Source organism: Oryzias melastigma, linkage group LG16 (assembly GCF_002922805.2).
Source record: "Oryzias melastigma strain HK-1 linkage group LG16, ASM292280v2, whole genome shotgun sequence".
Lineage (NCBI taxonomy): Eukaryota > Metazoa > Chordata > Actinopteri > Beloniformes > Adrianichthyidae > Oryzias > Oryzias melastigma.
The window spans coordinates 22,281,016-22,305,172 of record NC_050527.1 but is presented as its reverse complement, the minus strand read 5'-3'; the positions used below and the strand labels follow the sequence as shown (position 1 = coordinate 22,305,172).

General features: G+C 37.6%; 1 protein-coding gene across 1 annotated transcript in view; it reads left to right on the top strand.

Annotated features, from left to right (window-relative positions):
• The window catches only part of bckdhb (branched chain keto acid dehydrogenase E1 subunit beta), a 62,822-nt gene that overhangs the window by 4,039 nt on the left and 34,626 nt on the right, over window positions 1-24,157 (top strand). The window contains exons 3-8 of the mRNA XM_024268153.2: window positions 2,226-2,294; window positions 8,565-8,698; window positions 10,116-10,271; window positions 13,296-13,404; window positions 16,799-16,896; window positions 19,432-19,542. Of these exons, the coding sequence (XP_024123921.1) occupies window positions 2,226-2,294; window positions 8,565-8,698; window positions 10,116-10,271; window positions 13,296-13,404; window positions 16,799-16,896; window positions 19,432-19,542 (677 nt within the window). The remainder of the gene's footprint in view (window positions 1-2,225; window positions 2,295-8,564; window positions 8,699-10,115; window positions 10,272-13,295; window positions 13,405-16,798; window positions 16,897-19,431; window positions 19,543-24,157) is intronic.

Sequence of the window (24,157 nt, the reverse complement as noted above, 5' to 3'; positions counted from 1 at the left end):
CCCCTCTGACCAATTGCCTGGCTCTTGCTCCCTCTAGGCATTCTGGGTAGTGTAGTCATTTAACATTTGACTTTTTGGCTTTGTCACGGTTCTTATAATCATTTGTGCCTTACAGTCTAAACAAATAAAGTTTTGCTAAAGATAAGCAATATGTTTATGTACATCCTCAAGGGACAGCTTGAATTTATTTCTGTAAAAACGTATCAGAATGTTGCAAATCAGTTCAACTATAGGATTTTGTTTTATTTTTAATTTCACTGTAAAATTAAAAGTTTTCCAAAAAAAGCATCATCCCTCTTTAAACTTTCTGTAGCCTCCATTGACTGTATAAAAGAATTGGACAGTGCCCTTGCCCCTGGAGTTCTAAACAGGAAGTTCCTGCTGGTTCTAAGAAGCCAAAATCCCATAGACTTCTACAGAGAAATAAACAGCTGTTATTCAGTCATTCTGTAACCATTTTTGCTCCTCTACATTTTTTTTAACATCTTCTTGCTAAAACAATTTTTTCCATGATTTTTTTTCTTTAATCAAAGTTATTCATGTTATAAGCTAACCAATCAGATGCCTCAATAAAAGTAGGTGGTCTCACGTTGAACATTCATAGTGTCATAGTTCATAGTGTTCATAGATTGACAGTTTCTCCTGAGTCTGCTTTCACGTGAAAGGGGTGTGGTCTTCCAACAAGCTTCACTCCTGATTGGCCAGTGGTTGCCATAGAAATGCTAAGTGTATTTTAGATGACTTTCACCTCACCTTAATCGTCAGTGAGACCATTGGACCCGCCCCTTTCTTTGGAAATTTTTACGAGGATTGACATGTGACATCGGAGCAAAAGCTACCCAACATGCACCACCCTCCAGGTGATCTGCGCACCGCTGCGTTTGCCTGTATGATCCCAAACACACCTGTTGACTCAGACTCAGACCAATCACTGCTCACCTATGCCATCTGGCTCCAACATGGAGCCATGATCTGTATCGTGGAAAAAATGGCGACTCAAATGACTTCATTTTGTTAGAGCTGGGGGTAAACCATTTTCTATCGGTGACATCACACTCACTCAGTCCAGTTCTCATATACAGTCAATAGTAGCCTCTCCTGGCTGATGAGTGAAACTACACTTATTCATTTGTCACTTGTTAGTATTACTGCTGTTACTAAACTGCTCCTACTTAACAAAGACTAAAGCAAAAACTCTTCGGGAAAACTTTAACTTGTGTCATAGAAAATTCAGCAAGCCAACAAGCTCGTCTCTTGATGAGGCCTTTAGTAACTCAAAACCTTTACTTTAATAAGGATTGGGTTTTGAAATAGGAAAAAATGTGTGTGAGAACAAAAAATGTCTTTTTAAAAAATACTATTTTCAAAATAAAGCCTTTTTGTTTTTATGTAGGTAAAAAAGCAAATGTTTGGGTTGTCATTCAGTTATAGTTCAGTTGAATTTAAAAGTCATCCTGCAAACGTGTTCTGGAAACATTCATGTTTGAACAGTGTGGTGTTGGCAGAATCTATCTCCTGGTGATTGTTTTGTGAAATTTTGAATCTAACGTCATCATGTTTTTGGTTAATCTGTGCTCTCAGTTTTCAAGGAGTTTGATGATTTCATCTTTTTTTTAGTCTTTGTGACCATGAAACGGTACAATGATAAATGCTTAAAAAAATCATTCCTTTCATTTTTTTCTCTCATGATGGTGGCCTTCATTAGATTTAAAGTGGTATGTCCACAGAAATATCAGAGGTTATGTAACACATTTAACTAGAATATGCTGGAAAATTCAAACAAAACAATAATTATTGTTGATTAAAAATCCTTATTGTCTAATATTTGTCTATACCAACAACATTAAAATACCTTTCAGAATCTTTATTTACCTTATTTAGTTCTAAATGGTAGGAAACGGTGTTATAAGCATCTTAAAATGTCCACAAAAGTCTTAAAAATAGGAAGTAAAAAAAAAACATCTAAACGTCTCAACAAAAGTACCTGAAATCCTGATAAACATACATCCCTTTTATGTTTTTGAAGAAAATTTTTGGAGAAAGATGTTTCGTTGAATAGCTAAAAAAAAAAGAAGAGAATGAAATAACAACCGTTAAAGCATAAAAACAGAAAGTAATGTTTCTATTGTTGCTTTTTAGAGAAGAGAGGTGTTGGCTGCTTTTTTTGTCTTGTCTATCTTCAGTACCTCTCAGGGTGTCTGACTCTGGATTGTTTTCTTTTACAGTCATCTTTGGTGAAGATGTTGCATTTGGTGGAGTCTTCCGATGCACCGTTGGCCTGAGAGACAAATATGGTAAAAATCTGACTGAATTTCATAAAGAAAAAAAAAACAGTTCCTGCTTTGACACTGTTTAGACACTAGATGTCAGTATAACATTGAAAATGATTTTACCTACTAGTCCTCATGCAGCATCACATTTCTGCTCACTGTTCACCAAGAGGACCACAAGGATCTATTTGCTCATGGCCTGCTTGTCAGTGTGTTGTAGCTGTGAGACCTAACACATTTGGTTGATATGAGCATCTTTCGATTGATTTTCAAGGTTTTCCTTGTACCTGCGGGGATCTGGTATCTGTATCTAACCTCAGATTAATTGCACATATCTGTTGTTTCATACCAGACAAAGACAGATGTTGTGACAGTTTTTACCGATGACAAAACTCTGTGTTGGCTACATGGACAGAGTATATGCCAACAAGATAGGCTCGCTAGCTAGCTTTTGTCACTTTCTTTTTCTAGAAACTGTTGTGTCTTCTTAGAGCAGTGTTTATAGATTTCCTTTTGCATGGAAACCCAATCACTGATAGCTGGGGAACATGTAAGGCATTTAGTGCAGATCACAAGCAGGACGCAATAGCCTTAGTATCTTCAACAGCATGCCTTGACAGTCAGACGTTTGCTGTCATTGGTTGCATGTTTGGTTTCCTCACGACTTTTTAAGTGACTGACAGGTGATCTCATTCCATTTCTTTCCACTCAGCATTCAGAAGATGCACCTTACTGACAGACATGCAAAAAAAAAAAAAACATTCTTGTAATTCTCCAGAAAATACTACTATGTTCCTATAATTGTGCTATTATTTAGAGACCCCCAAAAAGCTCAAACTGTGTAGGAATAATCTGTTTTTCTATTATTTAGAAAAAAAAATGTATGGGTCATAATCGATGCATCTAAAATAATTTTTTTCCCCTAACTATCAAAGGTTAGTAGCATCCAAATTTTAATGAAAGTGACCCTAGAAGTTATGATCTTCATCAAAAAATAATAGGTAACTATTTATAAGCATTCTTTTTTGTTTCAACGTATAAGGTGCACTATGTTTATTTTACAATTTAATTGAGTTTACAAGAAACTTTTTATTCAACCAGAACAAGAAATTGTTCAAGAGACTTCTGCCCACAGCATGATTTTTTTTTGCTTAAATGATTGCTTAAGAAACTAAAAGTTCATTATTGCATCAGGTTAGGGTTACAGAAGCTGTTGCAGCTCAAACATGATCATCATTACGAGACATGTTCTGTGGGAGGTTTTTAATTATTTGTTCAGTTCAATCCAGGTGATCAACATTAACTATTAAATCTGCATGCACTTGGGATGAAATTATGACACAGGCTGTAAAACATAGAATATATGTGAAAAATGTATTTAAAAAGGTTTCAATTTGGAACAAATGAACACAGATGGCAAAACTAAGACAAATGTTTCCAGACTTTCCTTATAAAGATGGAAGCCCCAAATTTGTATCTGATTCTGGGTTAGGTCCCTTTCCTAATAAATCAGTGATTAAACCACCCACTCTGAAGAGATTGCCACAGACCTATAAACTCAGCACAGACAAATAGACTTAGGAGACTATATGGAGAAAGAGTTAAACAAGCTCTCTATGTGCTTGTTAATCTGTTCTCACGCCCTTAAATGTGGATCAACCATCAGGCCAGAGTGTGACATGAACACTGTAGCTCTGTTAGTGTTTGACTAACACATGCAAGACAAATAAGAAATGTCAAAGCATGATTTCCACTCATAAAGATGTTGGCTTGGTTGAAATCTGCTGTGTATCACTTACTACAACAGGGAGTGAGTAACATCTGCAATTCCACTATTGACAACTTCTGCTCAGTCTATTGATGTATACAGAGGTAAACAGAGACTTCCGCAAGGGTCCTTAATTGTGTCAACATTTATACTTGTGAAGTGTTCTATGTATGTGCTTGTGGTGGCATTAGGGGAAGCTGGACTGCAGTTCTCTGGCTAAACCTTCAGAAGATTTGGCTGGAAGTACTGTGGTACTCAAACACTAATGTCATCAGGAAACCACCAGACAGCAGTTAAACTCATCCTACAACAACACAACCACGAAGTAGCATGTTTCAGAAACACTGGTTATATGAGGAAATTAGCCTGATCCAACAGGAAATGGGACTCTACTGACATAAAGGATCATAGCTGTTGTTCAAGTTTGATATTTCTGCAGAGGTGCTCCTCCAGATGCATTGAGCAGCACCAGAGTAGTCATTCAATCTATAGACTGTAATGCTGATTGTATGAAAAACCTTCACTTGTTGGTTCCCCTCAAACAGTGTTGTCAAAATCTACTTTCCCTAAAAAGTCAAAGAGACTTCTTGAAAACATTCCCTTGGGAAATCAATCAACCCATCTATCCATCCATATATATTCTGAAACAGTGGGATCTCTTTTAGTGTCACAGTGTCCCTTGGAAAATGAAACGTCAAATCCATGAATTGGTTTTCTTATATTTTCAGGCAAAAACCTTATTTTCTGTTAGTTCTTTAATATAAAAATGCATTTTTTTTTCTTGCAAGTTCTACCTTTGTTAAGCCTGAATCCCAGTTAATGTTGAATAGTCCTCATTAGGCAAACTCAATTTCTCCTAAGAATGACGACTTGATAAATAAGTATTCAGTCAAATGGTGTTATACTAAAACCATATTCTATCATGTAAAGATTATGGTGTAAATTATGAAAAGTAGGACATAAGCATATGCTACTATAGTACAGGCCACCTGCTGGTCTTGGTTTGAATCCCTACTTGTCTGCAAATGTTGACCATGTCTTCAGAACCAGCAGATCCATGTTGGACTTCAACACTTTCAGTTAGACATTTAATGCCAAGTTTCTTAGCAACAACACAAGTGATGGTAAAGGACACTATGCAGGATTCACAGGGACCGTTTGGCTTTAGGTGAACTCTCATAGGACCAACAATAATGAACTTTGAAATTTGGAGTAATATAATCCTGCAGTCTGATAGATTCACTCTTCCTTATTCTGAGTTGATAAAATGCAGACGTGGTACCATTAATATAAAATACAAGTGGATTCATTTGCATTTACAATAAAAAGGAACATGATTTTAAAGAACTGGTACTGATGATATTGGCATCATTCAAAAACAGCTTCACTTGGTTTTGCACGTAACATGTATATTGACTAAATTATAATTTCTTTTTTTTTTGGTTGATGTCATTTGCACGTATTTACGTGCGACCAGCACAGAAAGTGATGGAAATTTAAGTTGGCAACATGTAATATGTGGAGCCAAGATGCCCATTGCTGCGTTGCCAGCAGATATTTTAGTGTCTTGTGGTAAAGGGAAAGATTTCTAAACACAAATGCAGATCTGGGATGCATTGATAATTGTTTCATAATTGAATCCTTGCCTTCTGAATCATAATTGAATTGTGAGATACCTCAACAGTCCTACCTCTACATTAGATTGTAATGATGGACTGATAATTGGCCATGTTTGAAAAGTTTGCCAATTTTGGCTTCTCAATTGGCCAAACGAAAGTTTAAAAACAAAACATACCGTACATTAATCAGGTTAACTTTCAAAGTGCTCAAGTAAAATGTGCTGAAATGAAAAATGAAAAATTATTTATCAGTGTAGAGATTTTGGTTTGCATTGCCACAATAGAAAGCAATTTCAGAAGAACTGGTTGATAATCAGCTGATGAACAAGAAGTCAGTCTGCGATGACTAATGACTTGGTTGGATAGTTTTGTGGTTTTAAAAATTATGGGAATGAAACAGAACCGTTTCCAGTTCTGTGCTGCTCATGGGGTGGGGGCAATGTCTGCAACTAGATGACAGAAGTAGGAAAGAGGAAGTGCGTAGGAGTTCCTTGACAGCAATAATCTTTTTTGCTCTCCTCTCAACTCCTGGTGCGTATAGATTTTCAATACCAGGTAAGGACCAGGACTCTGTAATCTTTTCAATAATAATAATATATTAAAATGAACATGCGGTCCAAATTTAAAGGCTGTGAGTAAATGTGCTTCTTTGTAAAACCCCGATTTCTCACTCTGCACGAGGTTAAGGTGTAAAGTCCAGTTTAGTGCTTGGTATTAAAAAATTCTGTTCGGTAACAGAAATGACCAGAAATGACTCTCTTGAAATTTAACTAAATACAGTCAAGAGCAAACCAAAAGACAAGATAAACACAATTAAAACAACATAAATGTTTATCGCAGATAGATAGAAAATTGGATGTCATTAGCTTGTTTGGAGTTCATTTTCCTTTCACTCTATAAGCTGTTTTAATGGCGAGAAGTCTCAAATCCATCCGACAGTAGCTGGCTTTTCCTTTTGCTTTCATTGACGTCAGAAGAGCTGACCTTTGGAGAGGGATCATTATTTTCCATCTCATCCTTGTGTACAGTGACGAGCACAAAGCTGTTTTTATCCCTCTCACTACAGAAAGGGGTGATGCACACATCTGCCATCTGCAGCCATTACACAGAACAGGGGTTAATGCAGGGCGGACACCATATGAATGGCTTTTTCGAGACGAATGCATTCACCTGGGTGATCTGGGGCTCCATTCAGTTGCCGCTGGACCCTCCTGGATAATGTTTTCCCGAGAACAACAGCACACGTTGACCGCATGCTCACCGAGCTCTCCTTCTTACTCCAGCATTTAGCTTTTTTTGACTTAAAGCACTGCTGTTTACAGACTGCTAAATGTAGAAGTCCAAAAAAAAAAAAGACCACGCAAATTTTCACACAGGCCATCTTTGTTTTGGCACAAATGTCATCTTTTTAGAGATTAACTGGACTAACCCCTGAATCCTTTGAAACATAGAAGCACCCATTTTATTTGCTATAACTTAGCAAGTAAGTACATAGTTGGGTTTCATTTCAAGTCTGAGCAACCAGGCACTAAATTTTCATCTTTTGATTAATGGTTCATTCTTCCAAAGGTTTGCGGCGCTGTGGTTCAGAGCTGAACTTTGTGAACGGAGAGGGCACTTGAGGGCACAATTCGACTCCTCAGAGCTAAACTTCCCAGCAAAGCAGAAAAAGACTAAAGTGGCAAATTCTCAAAGATGAGAGCAAAAATAACATTTGCAAACTAAATTTAGTTTCCCCCCCTTGCGGTTTTTTCTTAAATTATAGGGTGGAGAATGGAAAAAAAAAAGTCTAGTGTTTTTACTTAAGGGGGGTTGTGTGCATGTGTGAGAATCACTTGATTGGTTGACTGAAGAAGTCGTGAACTTATCGTTTTAGGGCAACACCACAGTGCAGTGGATCCTAACTCAAGATTCTGTTTTTCCAGTGTGAGAAGTGCCAAGAAATTCCATATTTGTTTATTCATTGTGAAAAAAAATTTACTTCATTGGTCTAAAACAGGAGTCGGTAACCTTTAACGGTAAAGATACTTCTGGGCTGTTTTCTACTGATCAAAACCAAGAAGGACCCACATAGTCTTACTTTAGCCTTTAAGAAATTTGGATTTGCATTCATTACCTATTTTTTAAATAATATGAATTATGTATTTTTTGCACGAACAAAAGCAAAAATATAAAAGGAACTTAGCATCTCTCAAAATGTAGTTTTTTATGTTTGACAGAAGCTCAAATAATTTATTTTCAAAATAAAAGATGCTCTGTGCCAAACAGGATAATGTCAGTGCTCCTCTGGACAGCTAGTAACCACTGTTATACAGCACAATGTAATATGTTCTTTTAACTCATAAAAGATCAAACTTTTTACCAAAGTTTTGCTTTGCATATAAAATCTGTTCATTCTGGAGGTAGAGTTGAACAAACAAGACGTCTTCAGGTCAACAGGGATGTAAAAATCTACATAGTTTATCATCTATGTGCTCCTCGGCCATCAATTTATACATTTAACTTATCTAAATTATAAATGCTAATCAAGTAATGCTTACTTTAAAGAATTGCCATTTTATTTATTTTATTTTATTTATTGTGTTCTTTTTCCCCTCTTTGTACACATCAGTCTTACTCTGCTGGATTTTGTTATTTTAGTTTGGGGTTGGTCCTTGGTAGTCTTAGTTTGCAGGCTTTGTTTATTTGTTTTCTTTAGGTAGTTTTGGTTAAGGAGTCATTATCAGGAGCTGCTGACTCTGATGGTCGACATGTCTGGATCAGCAGTCTCCATGACTTATTTTATGTTTGGTCAAGGAGCCACAATGGAGAGATAAAAGAGACACATGTGGATCTGGAGCCGAAGGTTGCAGACCTCTGGTCTGAAACAACATCTATCCGATCCTCTTTTTCTGCTTTTGTTTCCAGGTAAGGACAGAGTCTTCAACACTCCCCTTTGTGAGCAGGGGATTGTGGGATTTGGCATTGGTGCGGCGGTTGCTGGGGCCACAGCCATAGCCGAAATCCAATTTGCAGACTACATCTTTCCAGCGTTTGACCAGGTAAACCACATGGCGTTGCTCAGACACAAACCATTGATGATTTTCAAAGCAGTATAAGGAAACTTGTCTCTGAGTGGTGGGTGACATTTACCGGCACTTTTTTTATGGCAGGAAGAGTTTTGAATGGGAAAGTGTCCACTGCTCTTTGTATCAAAATTATTTTTCCCAGCATGCATGTTTCTAGTGTAGTTAATACTTAAAAACTTATGATAATTCTTGTACCATTTAATTTCTAACTGCATATTGTCAGATCTTGTCACAATAAAAAAATGCGTTAGGAATTATGTAAGATGTTTTGTCCCTGTGATTCTGTGAACATCTGTTCCTGGAAAACACATTCTTGTGTTGACACAAATGTATTTTGCATGTCTGAATTGCATTTTTCATGCAAAATTTTAGACTTTATTTTTATATTATTCAATAGGATGTCCAACCTCCATGGAGAACATGTACTTTTCAGTGGTGTCAGTAATTTTACACATGTTGTAGCTGGGTTTATTTGGGCTTTAAGTCATGAAACATGACCTTTAATGTTGTTTTTTAATGTACTTTGTAGCTAACAAAAATAATCTCTTCAGCGGCTTCTTTCGGGATACTGACGAGTGCAGCTGTTTTATTATGCATACGTTGACACTTCCATCCCTTTTGGTTCTTGCCCTCCACATGACAAATGTACACCCCCTTTAGTCTGTCAAGGCAATGTGAAACAGAGGATGTTCCAGTAGGGCTTATTTCTCTGAGCTTTTTTGATTTGCTTTTGAGCCACGGTAAAATAAATCTATTGTTGGGCCTTGAGTGTGTGTCTCCCCCACCCCCCATCTGTGGCCATGCTTAAATAGATGCAGCTGAAACTGACCTTTACAGAGAGACGGAAATCCTGAATTAATAGTTTCTCTGACTTTCACAAAGAAAAAGATTTGGACAAATTGTCCAAAAGGCTGTAAGAATAAGTAAAAAACACCTTGGGGGCGATCAAAAGGCTTGAAAAAACATTTTTAATATATATGAGGGTAACTGGCCTTGACATTTAGTGATATTGTGTTTATTTACAAAGGTTTTTTTATGTTAAAGTAAAAATGTTTGTGCTACTGCAATGTTGAACATGTCCTTTAAAGATTGTATACATTATGGCATTATATGTTACAAATATTGCAATTTTCTGGTTCTATTTTTTGTTGTTATTTTAGATTAAACAAAAAAAACTGAAGAGGAATCAGACACAACCAATAAGAAATGTTGTAACAAAAAGAAATCTAACTATAAGGACTTGTGTGACGTTGTAAACTCCGTTTGGAAGTATTTCCTCATTTGTCACACATGACAACATGTTCTACCTTGAGGGGTTTTCTGTTGTGATTTTGCATTGCTATTAATCTGCTTTTCTTTTGCCTGACTTTAAAAAAAAAACTCTTTTCAGATCGTCAATGAGGCGGCCAAATACCGCTACCGGTCAGGCAACTTGTTTGACTGTGGGAACCTTACTATTAGGGCTCCATGGGGTTGTGTCGGCCATGGATCTCTTTACCATTCCCAAAGTCCTGAGGCCTTTTTTGTCCACTGCCCTGGTATCAAGGTCAGTCCCACGAAAGTTACAAAAAGCATTTACAAGATTAACATTAAATATATGTTTAAATTGGAATGTACAACAAGATAGAGCAATACTATGAACCAGCAGACTTATTTTTAATTGAAGATACTGCATATCCTCATGTAGCATGTTGTTTAGTAACGATGTAACGATTCTTCAGGAATTAGTAAAAAAAAAAAAAATAAAAAAAAAAAAGATTCAAACTCGTCAACATATTAATTGATGCAGAAAATGAAAAAAATCAATTTTAACAGCTTTCCATGCAGACGCGCCTGTGGAGGTGCGCGCGCCTGTGTGAGTGTGTGTGTGTATGTGTAGGTGCTTACACACTGGCTGCGCAATCAAGCGGACACTTTTGATGAAAAGTAATGCAAATGCCAGCAGAATTCCTGGCCTCCATGCGCGTGAGCGCTCGTTGCTTCGCAAGTTTTTAAGTTGGGTCGCGAGCTCTACGCACAAATCGGGCATCCACTGAGCGCGCGCTGAATGTTCAACCCGGTTCAAGGTGCTTCCACACCGGCCGCGTGTTTTGCGTTCAAGAATGCATTCTACCCGGGTTTATGAGCATGCGCTCAACCGGTGGTATCCACACTGGAGCAGCGCGCTCACACAGGTATCTGCAGGGAGAAGAATCTTCTTCTATTATATTTTTATTGTTCATTAGCGCTCCTCCACCACCTACAATAGGAATCAAAAAGTCAAAACAATGTGAATCCCCCAAATCTTGCTCCAAGCTTTTTTGTTTTCACGATTCTGTTCCTTTAATGTCTGTCTGGGTGTCATATTAACCCAACTGAGCTCAAACCGCAATGATTCATTTCTCTTTCGTGATCATGTTTGGCCCTTCCGTGCTTTGAAGCGGGTGCTACCCACGCGCCACTCCCAAATCCGAGGCCCTGATTGGTCACTGTGCTGTGCTGCTGCAATTATGCGTAAAAATGTTGAACTGGGTTAAACATTCAGTGCACGCTCAACGGCTGGGGAATTGTGCTGAGCGGGCGCCGCAGGATCAGTCTCACGGAGCACAACATGAACAGAGTATGAAAGAGTTTGTGATCATTTCAATATTATGTATAATTGTTTATTTGTGTTGAATCCTTTCTGTTAGTGGGAGAACACAGTTTGATGTAAGGGGCAAAAAGGAAACAAACTTGGCCTTAAAATACCTTTAATTCAAGGTGTTCAATCAATCAAATATACTTTATTGTCCCGAAGGAAATATGTCTTGAATTCACAGTACCAGTGACTGCATGACTACATTTGCGCACACACACAACTCTATACAAGTTCCAGTGTAACAACAAGTAACATACACCTAAGAACACAAGACAGCATGTTGAAAGTCCTGTGCCAGAGTTAAAACCTGTAGAAAGAAGTTTTTAGCACAGTGACTCGATGTTAAACATTGTAATAGAAATGTAAAACCCCCTTAAAATGTCAAGTAAATTATCTATAAACCATAAAAGTCACAAGTGGAAAACACAACATACTTGAATCGAATCAAATCGTGACTCGACTGAATTGTTACATCCCTTTTGTTTAGCTTTCTAATTTCTTTACACAGTTTGTTACAAACCCAGAGGCTTCATACCAACTCATCATTTTTTGGCTGAATTCTGGTCAAGAAAAAAAGCTTCCTTGATTTTAGAAGCTGCGTAATCTTGATCAATCTTCATACTGAGATTATTTTCCACAAAGCTGTTCTGTTTTAAGTTGGACAAATAAAACTTTCTTTTTAACAAAGCTACAATTTTCCATGGGAAAAATAAACTGCATCCAATGCCGCCTAGTAGAACTATCTTTTGAGAAAAAGAAAAACATCATCCACACTTTCAAACTCAAACTAAACTTCTCAAGCATCTTTTGAATCAAAGATGTATTATTTGTTGTGGACCGCACAGCAGACACAATTACACATGTGAGCAGGCCAATATTGGAACAACCAAATCTCTTGGCTTATCTTTGTCTCACATCAAAAAGATTGTCTTGTGGAAAAACCTTGACCATACAATTTTGACCACCATCTTTGCACCTATAAATGGGGGTGGAATGTATACAGTATATATAGTAGTCCCTCGTTTATCGTAGGGAATACGTTCCACAAATAAACAGCAATAGGTGAAATCCGCAAAGTAGGATTACATATGTTTTAAGGCTGTAAAACCCCTCACTAGACACTATATAACTTTTCTCAGACAGACATGCACATTTTCACACTTTTCTCTCTTGTTTAAGCTCTCATAGTTCAAACCTTCACAGATACATAAGTTCAGTAGTATAGAATGAAAACAAAACTCTTCCACCAATCTAAGATTTGTGTGGCGAGCTTCTGCACACACGCATTCTGTTCAGGAGTCACATAAAAGAAGAGATTAATTGACGAGGTCAACAGCCAATCAGGACACAGGGCACTGTGAAAAAAAATAAAAATACATACAAGAAATGTATTTTGAAAATACAAGATGTGTAGTTTCAGTTTCTTTTAGTTATAGTTTAGTAACTTTAAGTACTTGGAGTCAACAGTCCAAATGTATGTACTGATGAGTAACTAACTTTGTATTTCAAAAGTATGGTTCTGTTTGACCCCTCCAGTTTCTGATCAGGGACTTAACATCTCATGGCTAAGAGCCGGAGAGCCTTGAACAAAAGAGGGAGAATTGTACGTTTCATCCGTGGCTGACTGTATCAAACAGGCTGCCTTCTTTCCAAAGGTCAGGCTGATAAATACTAATCTGGCATAACATCAACGCGTTCCCCTCCATCTGAGGATCAGTCCTGACATACAGCTGCAGAAGCTTGATGCACCCCCATTTAAGTGTTACATTTACTTTTAGGCAAAACATTATTTTATTTTTACATCAATGTGTGGGACAAAAAAGTAAAGAAAATTCGTTTAAGTCTATTGTCAGTATTTTATAATTCGAGTTTCAGACAATTGTTTGATTGACTTTTGATTGTTTTTGTCCCCACTATCATAAAAATGTGTTTAACATGTCATTTGGTCCTCAGGTTGTGATACCTCGTGGTCCAATGCAGGCCAAAGGGCTGCTGCTGTCATGCATCGCTGACAGGAACCCATGCATCTTCTTTGAGCCCAAGATCCTTTACAGAGCAGCTGGTGAGCCCTTTGGTTTCTATTTCTGTAGTTCTGCTGTAGCGAAGGGGTACCATTATTTTATTACTCCATCTATTTGTTATATACTTCAATACCTATGTATACTTCTATATTACTCTAGTATTTAAACTAGTTTTTTTTATATACACAAATAATACTAAAACAATATTTAATACTATGATTTTCTGGGTTCTTTTTCACATTCTGTCTTTCACAGTTGATTACAGACTAAACTAATCCTTTTAAAAGGGACAACTTGCTGAATTGGGATTGCCAAATACTTTTTTCCACACTGCATTACGTGACTGTTCACTTATTAGCAACAAAGTTGAAATTAGATTTTACACTTAAAACAGGAAAGTCTCAAACCAGCCTGAGGAGAGGTCTTTATACCAATCCATTACATTCTCGAATGTGTTTTTTTAACAGCAAATATTAAATTAAAACTTTCTTTATTCATATCTTGAACATTGCACATTGCACATAAATGTGGATTTGATTGTCAAAACTATGTGGTATTAAGTGGTTGCAGCAAATTTGAAATTGGATATAATGATAAATTGCAAAACATTCTCTCATTCTTTCTCAGAGTTAAAGACCTACTCCAAGGAAAAGTGTGTTTTTGGTGTTTTTAACATGTTCTCATGGCATTTTCCTCACTATGGAGGACATGTATAATGAAAATGAAGCTTTAAATTGTATTTTTGAGTATTTCTTTACTGAAATTGTTGTTAATCAGGAGCTCTTGAAAAAATACAGTTTGAAAAAGCGTGGAGCAGTGACAGGTGCTACAGTCGGCATGCCACAAGCTCCCTGCTCCGCTCCATTCTGATGCATCCACTTGCAGACAAATAGATCCACGTACGTCTTTGTATTCCTTGTCTGAGCTGGTATCTGGCTCAAAACTGTACGTCTGAAAGGCTCTTGTATTGATTACTTTATTTTTGCACCTAGAATAATAGGTTGAGGTTTTGAGGGGCTGTAAGCTAGCTGGAGAGAGCATGTAAACAGAAAGTTGTCAGGCTAACTTCCACCCACAATTCAGAGGTGAATTTCTAAAAAAAACTACTGCTGCTCTGAAAAAAACATGTTCTAGAAAACAACTTTTTTTTTGTTTAGCCCAAAACAGCATGTTTATCATAAAAAACAAAACAAAAAAACACTGGAAACTCTTTTACAATAACTCAAAAGATGATTGAGGTGGGACTTTAAGTGGATCTGATCTATTTATCTATACTTTCTTACATTTAAGGGAGAATCATTTTTCGCTGGAGATGGTTTTCATATACCTTTGTGCTCTCTAATGGGGTCTATATGACCCCACTCTTACATTGATGCGTGACCCCTCCCATGACAAAGGTAGACAGGATTTTATGTCTGTCACGGACAGCAATGAAGATCATAGAAAAAAAGTTCATTGTGTTGTCTTGTGGGGTCTAGATGACCCCACTATTACTGTAAACATGTCTTGGATAGCACAAGGGTTAAGAATACATTATAAACAGGTCATTTCATATAGTCTTGGAAAGGATTTTCTGCCTCATTTTCAGATAGAATAATGCCAGATTTTAACTTAAAAAGTGTCCGATATATATATTTTTATGGAGTCTTTACCGTCTGGAAGAACTTCAGTAATCTTCAAAACTCCTGCACATGTGAAATGTAATATTAAGTTGTTTTTTTTTATCTCAAAACCACTATAAAAGCATTTCTGTCTCACTTATTCTTTGGTGTTTGCTTTTACACCCTTCACCATCCAAAAACCGCCCCACCTGACTGTCTTCAGAGGGTTCAGAGGGTTCACCTCCTTCAGACATTACACACTGCAGTTGACTGGCTGCTGTCATCAATAGGAAGAGAAGGGGAAGTGTTAAATGACCTGAGACAAGTCATAAAAAACAGTTCATCTCACAGGAGTGGGATGATGAAAAATTTCAGTAGGTGTAAACATAATTGTGCTGTATTGTTTTTGAGAGATGTTTTCCATTTTTAATCATTGTAAGCTTCCATTTTGGCCTTACAAATGTGTAAAGTCACACCACGTGGAAACAAAATTTAATGCGCTCCAGGTCACCAGGAGGTTTAGTGGTAAATAAAGAAATGATCTTGAGCTGCAGCACAATCCATCTCTCCTCCAATCCTACTGTAATGATTGTTGCATGTCTTTAGAAGCCATTATTTTCATTACCAGCAAACAAAGGTTGTTCAGGAACTTTAGACTTTACATTTAATTCACCAGAGAAATGTGGGAAAATTTGATAGCCTAAAGAGATTCATTGGATTGATAAATGCACGTTTTTGTATCATTTGCATAGATCAAGGGTCTTCAACCTTCAATACTTACAGAGCCATTCGGGTCAATTTTTCAAAACCAGCAAGAGCCACGAAGCCTCACTTTATCCTTTAGTAAAATAAGACACAGATTGGTATTTATGTTAGTGCTACCATTATGATGAATAACAAATAACTTCTTTTGCATGAAAAAAAATAAATATAAAGAAAAAATACCCTTTTTCTTACATTATATGAAACAGTTCATAACTTTTGACAGACATTCACATTATTTCCTTTCAAAATAAAAGACACCTTGTGTCACATAGAACCAGGTCAGTGATGCCAATATAGCAGCAGGTAGTGTAATGTCAGCACTGATTAACAAAGTGCGTTTATTTTACCATTTGTGGCAGATCTCTGCCAAAAATACATGAATCCGATTCAAAATATAAATCGGAACCAATTGTGACTCTCACTGTATTTCTTAACCCATCAGGCGCATTAAAATATTCTTGAAAAATAATCTGTTTTAGAATCCAGTTCGCCTTAATTTTGGTTCTGCTTTCTGACTTCCAATTGATTTTCCATTGTACAAAAATCTGATGTCTAAAATGTTTTAGCTCAGTACTGTTAGATTTTGAAATGTTTATTTATGACTCCACTGTGTTCTGATGATGAAAATGTGGATGGTTTATTCAAAAATTACATTTAAACACATTGTTTTGTTCAAAATTGTCGAACCTCAATGCATTGTTGGTCTATATTCGCTAATCTAGTTAGAATCGATGCATGCTTGTTTTTCACAAAGACTTCTGGGAAATTTCTAGTGTACTAGATTTTGGACTTAGTAGATTTGGACAGCACTAGAAAATGGTGGACGCACCACATAGTACACTATATAGTGAGTGAGGGGGAAATTAAGTTTGTGAACACTATTTGAGAAATGCTTATTTTGTGTATGTAGAAACTGTTTTAGATCTTTGTGTTCATCTCTGTCATCTGGTCTACTAATTAGATGTAAAAGCAGCTGCAGATGATGGTAAAATAACATTCAACAAAGAATGAAATGTTTTCTAAATGTGAGCTTGCACTTAATGTATTTTAAATGTGTGTGTTCCCTCAGTTGAACAGGTTCCAGTTGAGTCCTACACCATCCCACTCTCAGAGGCTGAGGTCTTACAGGAAGGAAGTGATGTCACTCTGGTTGCCTGGGGGACACAGGTGGGCTATTCACTGATCCTTGATAACAGGTTGAAGTCTATCTGGCCGATTTTCCATGGCTACAGGAAGAAAGGATCCATGTCTGATCTCTGTTAAATGAGATTTAATACCACAGAGGCTAGCAGTGGATTAAAGTTAGACAGCGTCACTGCTTTTTCTGCTTTCATTGTGGTAACACGTGTGCACACTTTCCATTGTCGCCTTTCTTTTCACACAAGAGATTTTATTTAACAGTTTGGTAGTAAAAGGCCTGCAACTCCACAGGAGTCATCCCCTGCTTTGATTGTGTCTGGCCTCTTCACCAGGCTTATCCTGTGTGTAATGGACCAACAGCTTCACAGGAGGCTGGAGGCTTTGAGGAATAGGGTCTCCATCAAAGTCATTATTGTTGTTGAAGAGCATGAGAACAGAAAACCTCATTCAGTAGAAAAAAGCATTTTTGTGTTGATATTTGTCTTTTCAATGGCAGCTGGGGGGCATCTGTGTTGCTGTTTGTTTTGTGGTTGTCTTTCCTGCTTCTCCACGTGTTTACTGAGACAATTAACTAAAAAGTTACAGACAGAAAATGGTTCCCATTCCCAAACATTTATGTTTCATTTAATTTTTTTGTAGTTTTTTCTAATGTATTAACTTATTCTCACTTATTGTAAACTACAACTGCTGAACTGAAACATTTTTGAAGACTACCAGGCGTTTGACTCCTTCAACATGACATGTCCCTGTCCTTCCTACCAGTTGACTCAATGCGTCACACAACATACAAACAATGTTAATAGCAGGAAATTACACATTTACACCCACATCCTCCTTACAGTGGAAGATCTACAAGACAGTAAAGAGTTGGGCAGTTTGTGGCAAACCACATGCACTTTACCATCATTTACCTGGCAAGAAGAATGACCAATATTCAAGAAAAGTGAAGAACTTACCTCTGACTAATTTTTTAGGTAATGGATTTAAAAAAAAAGTTAAATGCAGAAATGTTACTATCTCAGCCATCTGTTCATAGAAATGACCAGTTTTTATTTAGATCAACAGATGGATTTTTTTAAGGAATACAAAGATTGTTGTCTCAGTTACTTTGAACTGCATGAGTGTGCACTTGTGGTTCTAGTTGTGTAGACGATGATGCCGAACAAATTATTGAAGTAACAAATGTTTTCTTGTCCCTTATTACTGACAAATTTCTTAATATCATTTATAGCAGTGGCCTCTAACTCCAATCCAAAGTCTACTGCCTTTTTATTATTATTATTTTCACTTCCTTGTTTTATGATGGATAGTTGGCTCAGGTGATTGCAATTTACGAGGTCATTGACTGACTTTTTTTGTGGTTTGTTGTGACAGTGATTAAATTATGCTAAAAAAATCCATCAGTTTGTCCATCCATCTTCTATCTTATCCAGGGCCAGGTCACAGGGGCAGCACTCTAAACAGAGATGTCTTGTCTCTGTAGCACACCCTGGGTCTTCCCTGGGGCCTCTGCCTGGTAGGACATGCCCTGAATACCTCCCCAGAGAGGCGTCTAAGATGCATCTGAAAGAGATATCTAAGCCACCTCAACTGGTTTCTCTTGATGTTAGGAAGAGCGGCTACGTTCTGAACAAATTTTAGCCTCTTCAATCCAGGGATCATCTCCCTTTTGTCATAACCCATAGTTTGTGACCATAGAGAGTTGTAGAAACATAGGTTGACCAATAACTCCAGAACCACCCCTGAACTCTCAAGCACCACGACTTTTTGGGAAACTTTTCCAACTAATATTTGTTAGATCTATTGGGAGCAGAACATATAGGACCATCTCCTCTTGGTTTATGAATAAGCTTACATATTTGTAAAATTGCTGAATTTAAAATGTATGGAAATATCATTGTTATAATTGTGTGAATACTTAGTAAGCATTCGTACTATAGTGATTCTCCTCGCACTTTCTGTACATTTTTAGTACGTAAAAACTGAATCACACTTTCACCAATTTCGGCAATCTTGGTATCAAAACGTTCAGCTCACTCAGGACATTATTGCTTGCACTTTTGGTATCCATAAACTTTATATTTTTCGAAATATTTAGCAAAATATACCCCATAGAAAATGAATGAGAAATAGTTCAAATTCTTCAAAAACGCAGTGCACTTTGAAAAATAATGGACTTCCGCATACTTTCAGCTACAGACACCAATCAAACTTTAAAAATGTTCAGCAACTAATAGAATTTTTAGAGTAATTTGGCATTTAGCTTTTATTTTACATGCTTGCTGCTTTTGGCTAATTTTGACATTTTCCTAGTTTTTTAGGCTAATTCTGAGTTTTTCTAGTATTTTAACATTATGCTAGCTGTTTTGGCAAAATGAGAACTTTTTTCCATTTTCTGGCTAATTTGGCATTTAGCTAATATTTTAGCAAGCTTTCAGTTTCAGCATTTTCTGCTATCAGCTCTAGCATCTTTTGCAGCTACATTCAGCTTACTGCATTCACACTTACTTTATTGCTAGTATATCTAGTTATTATAAAGGTTTTCTGTTTTGCTTTCTTTAGGTTCATGTGTTGAGGGAAGTAGCTGACATGGCTCAAGAGAAACTTGGAGTATCCTGTGAGGTCATTGATCTGAGGACCATCCAGCCCTGGGATATTGAAACTGTTTGTAAGGTAAGAGAAACCAAGCAAAACATCTTCACCAGCAAGCAGCCTGAAGAGAAGCACCATGTTTTGGATCTAGTCTTTGAATATGTGTACAGTATTTTGTACAAGTTTAAGGCATTCTGTAAACAAAGAATGCCTTAAAAAAAGGAAAATTTAAGTGTTTAATATTTTATTTCCACCAAACAAATGAAATGTAGTGAATAAACAAAAAGGAAATTTAAATTAAATGGATATTTGCTGTGACCACCCTTTGCCTTCAAGATAATATCATTGGTATCTTGGTACACTTGCTCAACGTTTGTGAAGGAAAAACTTTGAGAAATCCTTACCAAATCTCTGACTCCATTTGTAGAAATGGAGTCCCAATCATTTAAGCAACCTCCATCATGCTCCACTGTTTCAAGCAGACATTTATTATTGTATCGCTCCTGAGCCCTTCAACAAACATACTACCAGCAGCCAATATTACAAATTTTCACTCATCAGTCCAGTGCAGCTGCTGCTATTTTTCCGCACTTTTGTTCCTGCGTTTTTGTGCATACTTGAGTGGCTTGCTCTTGTTTTTTTCATCAGAAGTTTGGCATTTTGGCTGCAACTCTTCCATGAAGACCACATCTGGCCAGACAGTAGATTGATGTACTTGGGCTTAGGGGCTTCTGCCAGTTCTGAGCTGATGGCACTGCTAAAAATCTTTTGTTTTCAAAGGGTAAAAATCTTGATCTGCTGCAGTTTCTTTAACTGAGCACTGTGTCTGCAATCTTCAACAGTGCCTGCTTCTTTAAAAGAACTTTAACAGCACATCTTGAAAGCCTAGTCTGCTTCGATATAATTTGGAAGAGTTTAAATATCTTGGGGTCTTGTTCATGAGTGAGGAAAGATTGGAGCGTGAGATTGACAGGCGGATTGGAGCAGCACCCGCGTTTGCTGTACCGGTTTGTTGTGGTGAAGAGGGAGCTGAGAGAGAAAGCAAAGCTCTTAATTTACCGGTCGATCTTTGATCCATTATTCACCTAGGGTCATGAGCTCTGGGTCACCCTGAAGGAAAGAGATCCTGACTACAAGCGGCTGAAATGAGCTTCCTCTGGAGGGGGGCTGGGCGCTTTCTTAGAGATAGGGGGAGATGTTCGGTCACCCGGCGAGAGCTCAGAATACAGCCGCTTCTCCTCCGCATCGAGAGGAGCCAGTTAAGCTGGCTCGGGCATCTGGTCTGGACGCCTCCCTGGGGAGGTGTTCTGGGAATGTCCCACTGGGCGGAGGCCCTGGGGAAGACCCAGGAAACGCTGGGGAGACTATATCTTTTGGCTGGCCTGGAAACGCCTTGGGGTCCCCCCAGAGGAGCTGGAGGAAGTGGCTGGAGAGAGGGAAGTCTGGGCATCTTGGACTGCTGCCTCTGCAACCCGATTCAGAATGAGCAGAAGAAGATGGATGGATGAGTGAAAAGAAATGCAAATTTTATTAGTCTATATTTATTACTCCAAAAATTGAGAATGAAAAAGGATTGCCCCAAATAACAAACATTGACCATATGTGACCATAAAAGGTATTCATGGGGTTCTGAAGATGGATGGATGTATTCAGATATATTTTTATACACACACCCATATATATATATATATATATATATATATATATATATATATATATATATATATATATATATATATATATATGCACACACACACACACATTAGTGTGCGTGTGTGCTTTTGCGGTAGATGCTCCATGTTTTTTCTTTAAGATTCTTTCCTGCCCACCTATGTCGACTAACCACAAAGAGGCCTCTGCTTGAATTGCAAAAAGATTTTTGGATCTAAGAACCAAGATTTGAAATAAGGCAGACCTCAAGAATTTTAGAGTGAAATGAATTGGGAAAATAAAGGCTAGTCTGCAACTAGATAGATGTTTTTTGCCGTTAAAAATATTTATAAACATATTTATTTATATTTTATTTAACATCCAAGTGTGTTTTTTCATTGGAAAAACATGCATGTAATACTGCTAAAAAGAACCTGTAAGAAACACTACAAGGGCTACATGAGATCATGAAAGGGGGCTGATGTTATTAAAAACAGTCACTTGGAAGTAATGATTGAGACTTCTTTATTCTGCTGGCTCTGACTGATGCACAACTTTTAGTTACTAGTTGTCAGTCACAGTTTCTTTGCTCCTTGGAGGTTTTGCAATGATTGTGCTCCATTTTAAATATTTCCCCTTTAAAACAACTGCCATGAAATTGAATATTGTGTTTATGTGCTGCCTAAAGGGCCTGATGCCAGGTCTGTCACTTCAAGCATGTCAACAGTGTCTTTCCTGGTCATTTCCTCCAACCAAATGCTACTTAAACATCTGTGAAGCTCATAACCTTCAAACACACACGGAACTGCTCTGTTTTTCATGAAACCAGTAGTCACTACTCCATGCACTGTTGCTGTCGGATACAACCTGGATATTTTTATATGTTTCTGGGCTCTTTGACAGGCTGAGCAGAGAAGCATGCTTTTAATTAGTCATAATTTTTTATCAAATTGTAGTGAAGTACCAGAATTCATCTTGGTCTAACTTATGACCAGTACTCAGATTAATTCCCCGACATGAGGTCCTTCTTTTTTGTCTAGAGTTAACGGACCAGATAAATGAAATTGAGGATGACGACTGTTGTTTGTGGCTTAAATTGGGCCTTTTGTCATGAATTAAATTTGGATAATTCAACAGTGGAGGGAAGGAGAAATGCATTTGTGGTTAGTAATGCTCAGATGACCTTTAGTTTTCCAACGGGAGACATGCTTACCATTGTTCATTTGTAATGCTTAGCATGAACTTTTACCTATTTTAAAGGTTCCTATGCTGAATACATACATCTAGAAAATGTGTTTTTACCATTATGAAGACTGGTCTTTCTCTATAATTGATATTTACATTGAGCCTATTTCACAGCTCACTGAAAACTTGAAAACTTCACACCGAAACAGTTATTTAGAGTGGTTAGTTTGCAGAGTGTTTTGTGGGAAAAAGTTCTTTAAATAAATATGGTCTTTGGAATTCTATTTTTTTTCTTTCCAAAGTGTCCCTTTCTCTTTGTTTTTTTTAAAATAATGATTTAAAAGTCAACCTAAGAAGTGCTATGATAGTTGATAAACCTGACTTCCTTTCTTTAGTAACCAGACGAAACAAGTTACCAGTCATTAAAGTGATGCCCGACATGACAAAACTGTATGCAGTGTCTGTAGTGTGTTGCTGTAAAATACAATGTACGAAAATAACCCTGAAATAAATCTCTCGAAACTGCAATTTAAGTAGAAAAAAAAAAAACAAAAGAAATAAACATGGCAACCCAAGAAAAGTTCCACCATTTCTTGTCCATTTTACAGTAGCAGGAACTGTTTGTTCCCAGAACCCGTTACAGTAGTCCCTAACTACTGGGTGCTGCTGCACCGCTCTGGGTTTGGCACAGCTTTAAAGGTCAATGACAGCAGAGCTGCACCCATACAATCATCTCAAAGTCTACATGACTGCTTAAACCAGTAGTAATTGTTCATATACACTGGACGGAGCACACTTTATTTCATGCCTTCTTTACTGTACATCTCATTAAAACTTCTCTTTTAACTAACCAATTATGTTTATGGTATGGTAACAAACTTTTTTATTTTTTTATCAAATACTGTGTAGACCTGTAGCATGTTTCACATTTAACTCCTTACTTGTCCAGAAGTTAGGATGTGGTTCTAATGCTGTGTTCACACCAAATGTGATTTAGTGCTTGACTCCGGTCCAAAAATGTTGTTTATAAGCTTAATGCCCCAGACATGTTTGGGATTAGCTACTGCCAAATGTTTTTAGCCTGATCGCTACATGGCGTGTTGTATGTTTATATCTTATTTAGAGGTTTATTTATTTTGAAAAGCTCTACAAAAGCATCAGTAGTCATGTCTCCATGTGTGGGTTCGATGAAGTCAGTTAAAGATGATCCCAGGATGGTGAATTTCTCTCCTGCTGTGGGAGCTGCATCTAAATCAGGGCCGCTTTCCACAGCTACTTGTGTGTTTCTATGACCCAGTTTGAAGACTTGCTGCCCCTCAGTAGTCAAACAAGGGATAAACAAGAATAAAACTAGAGGATATTTATGGTAACGTTTTGGGAAAAAAAAAAAATGGTTCAAGAGGTCGAAGCAGGCTGCTTACCCATGCCAAAGTGGCACTCTGTCTGCTGGCCAGCCAGCTGCTTGGTGGCCACCATAATGGGTGCAATCACTCCATCCCCATGGGCCCTACGACAGGCGGGCGACCTGTCCAGGGTGTACCCCGCCTTTGCCCAACAGTAGCCGGTACAGGTTCTGGCAACCCTGCGGCCTCGAAAGGGAAACAGCAGATGAAGAAAATGGATGGAAGTTCAGATGGAGAATGGTTGCATCGATCTGCCATATTTGATTTATATTCTACCCACTGATCGAGTCGCTGAAAACATCAGTGACGTGATGCGTCAAATGACAGATCTCTGTACTTTCAGTGGTAAAGGTGTGGACTTCCAACCATCTCACTCCTGATTGGTGACAGTTGTTGACATAAAAGCGTTGACTCAGATCGATTCTGACCAATCACTGCTTACTGGCTCCAACATGGCA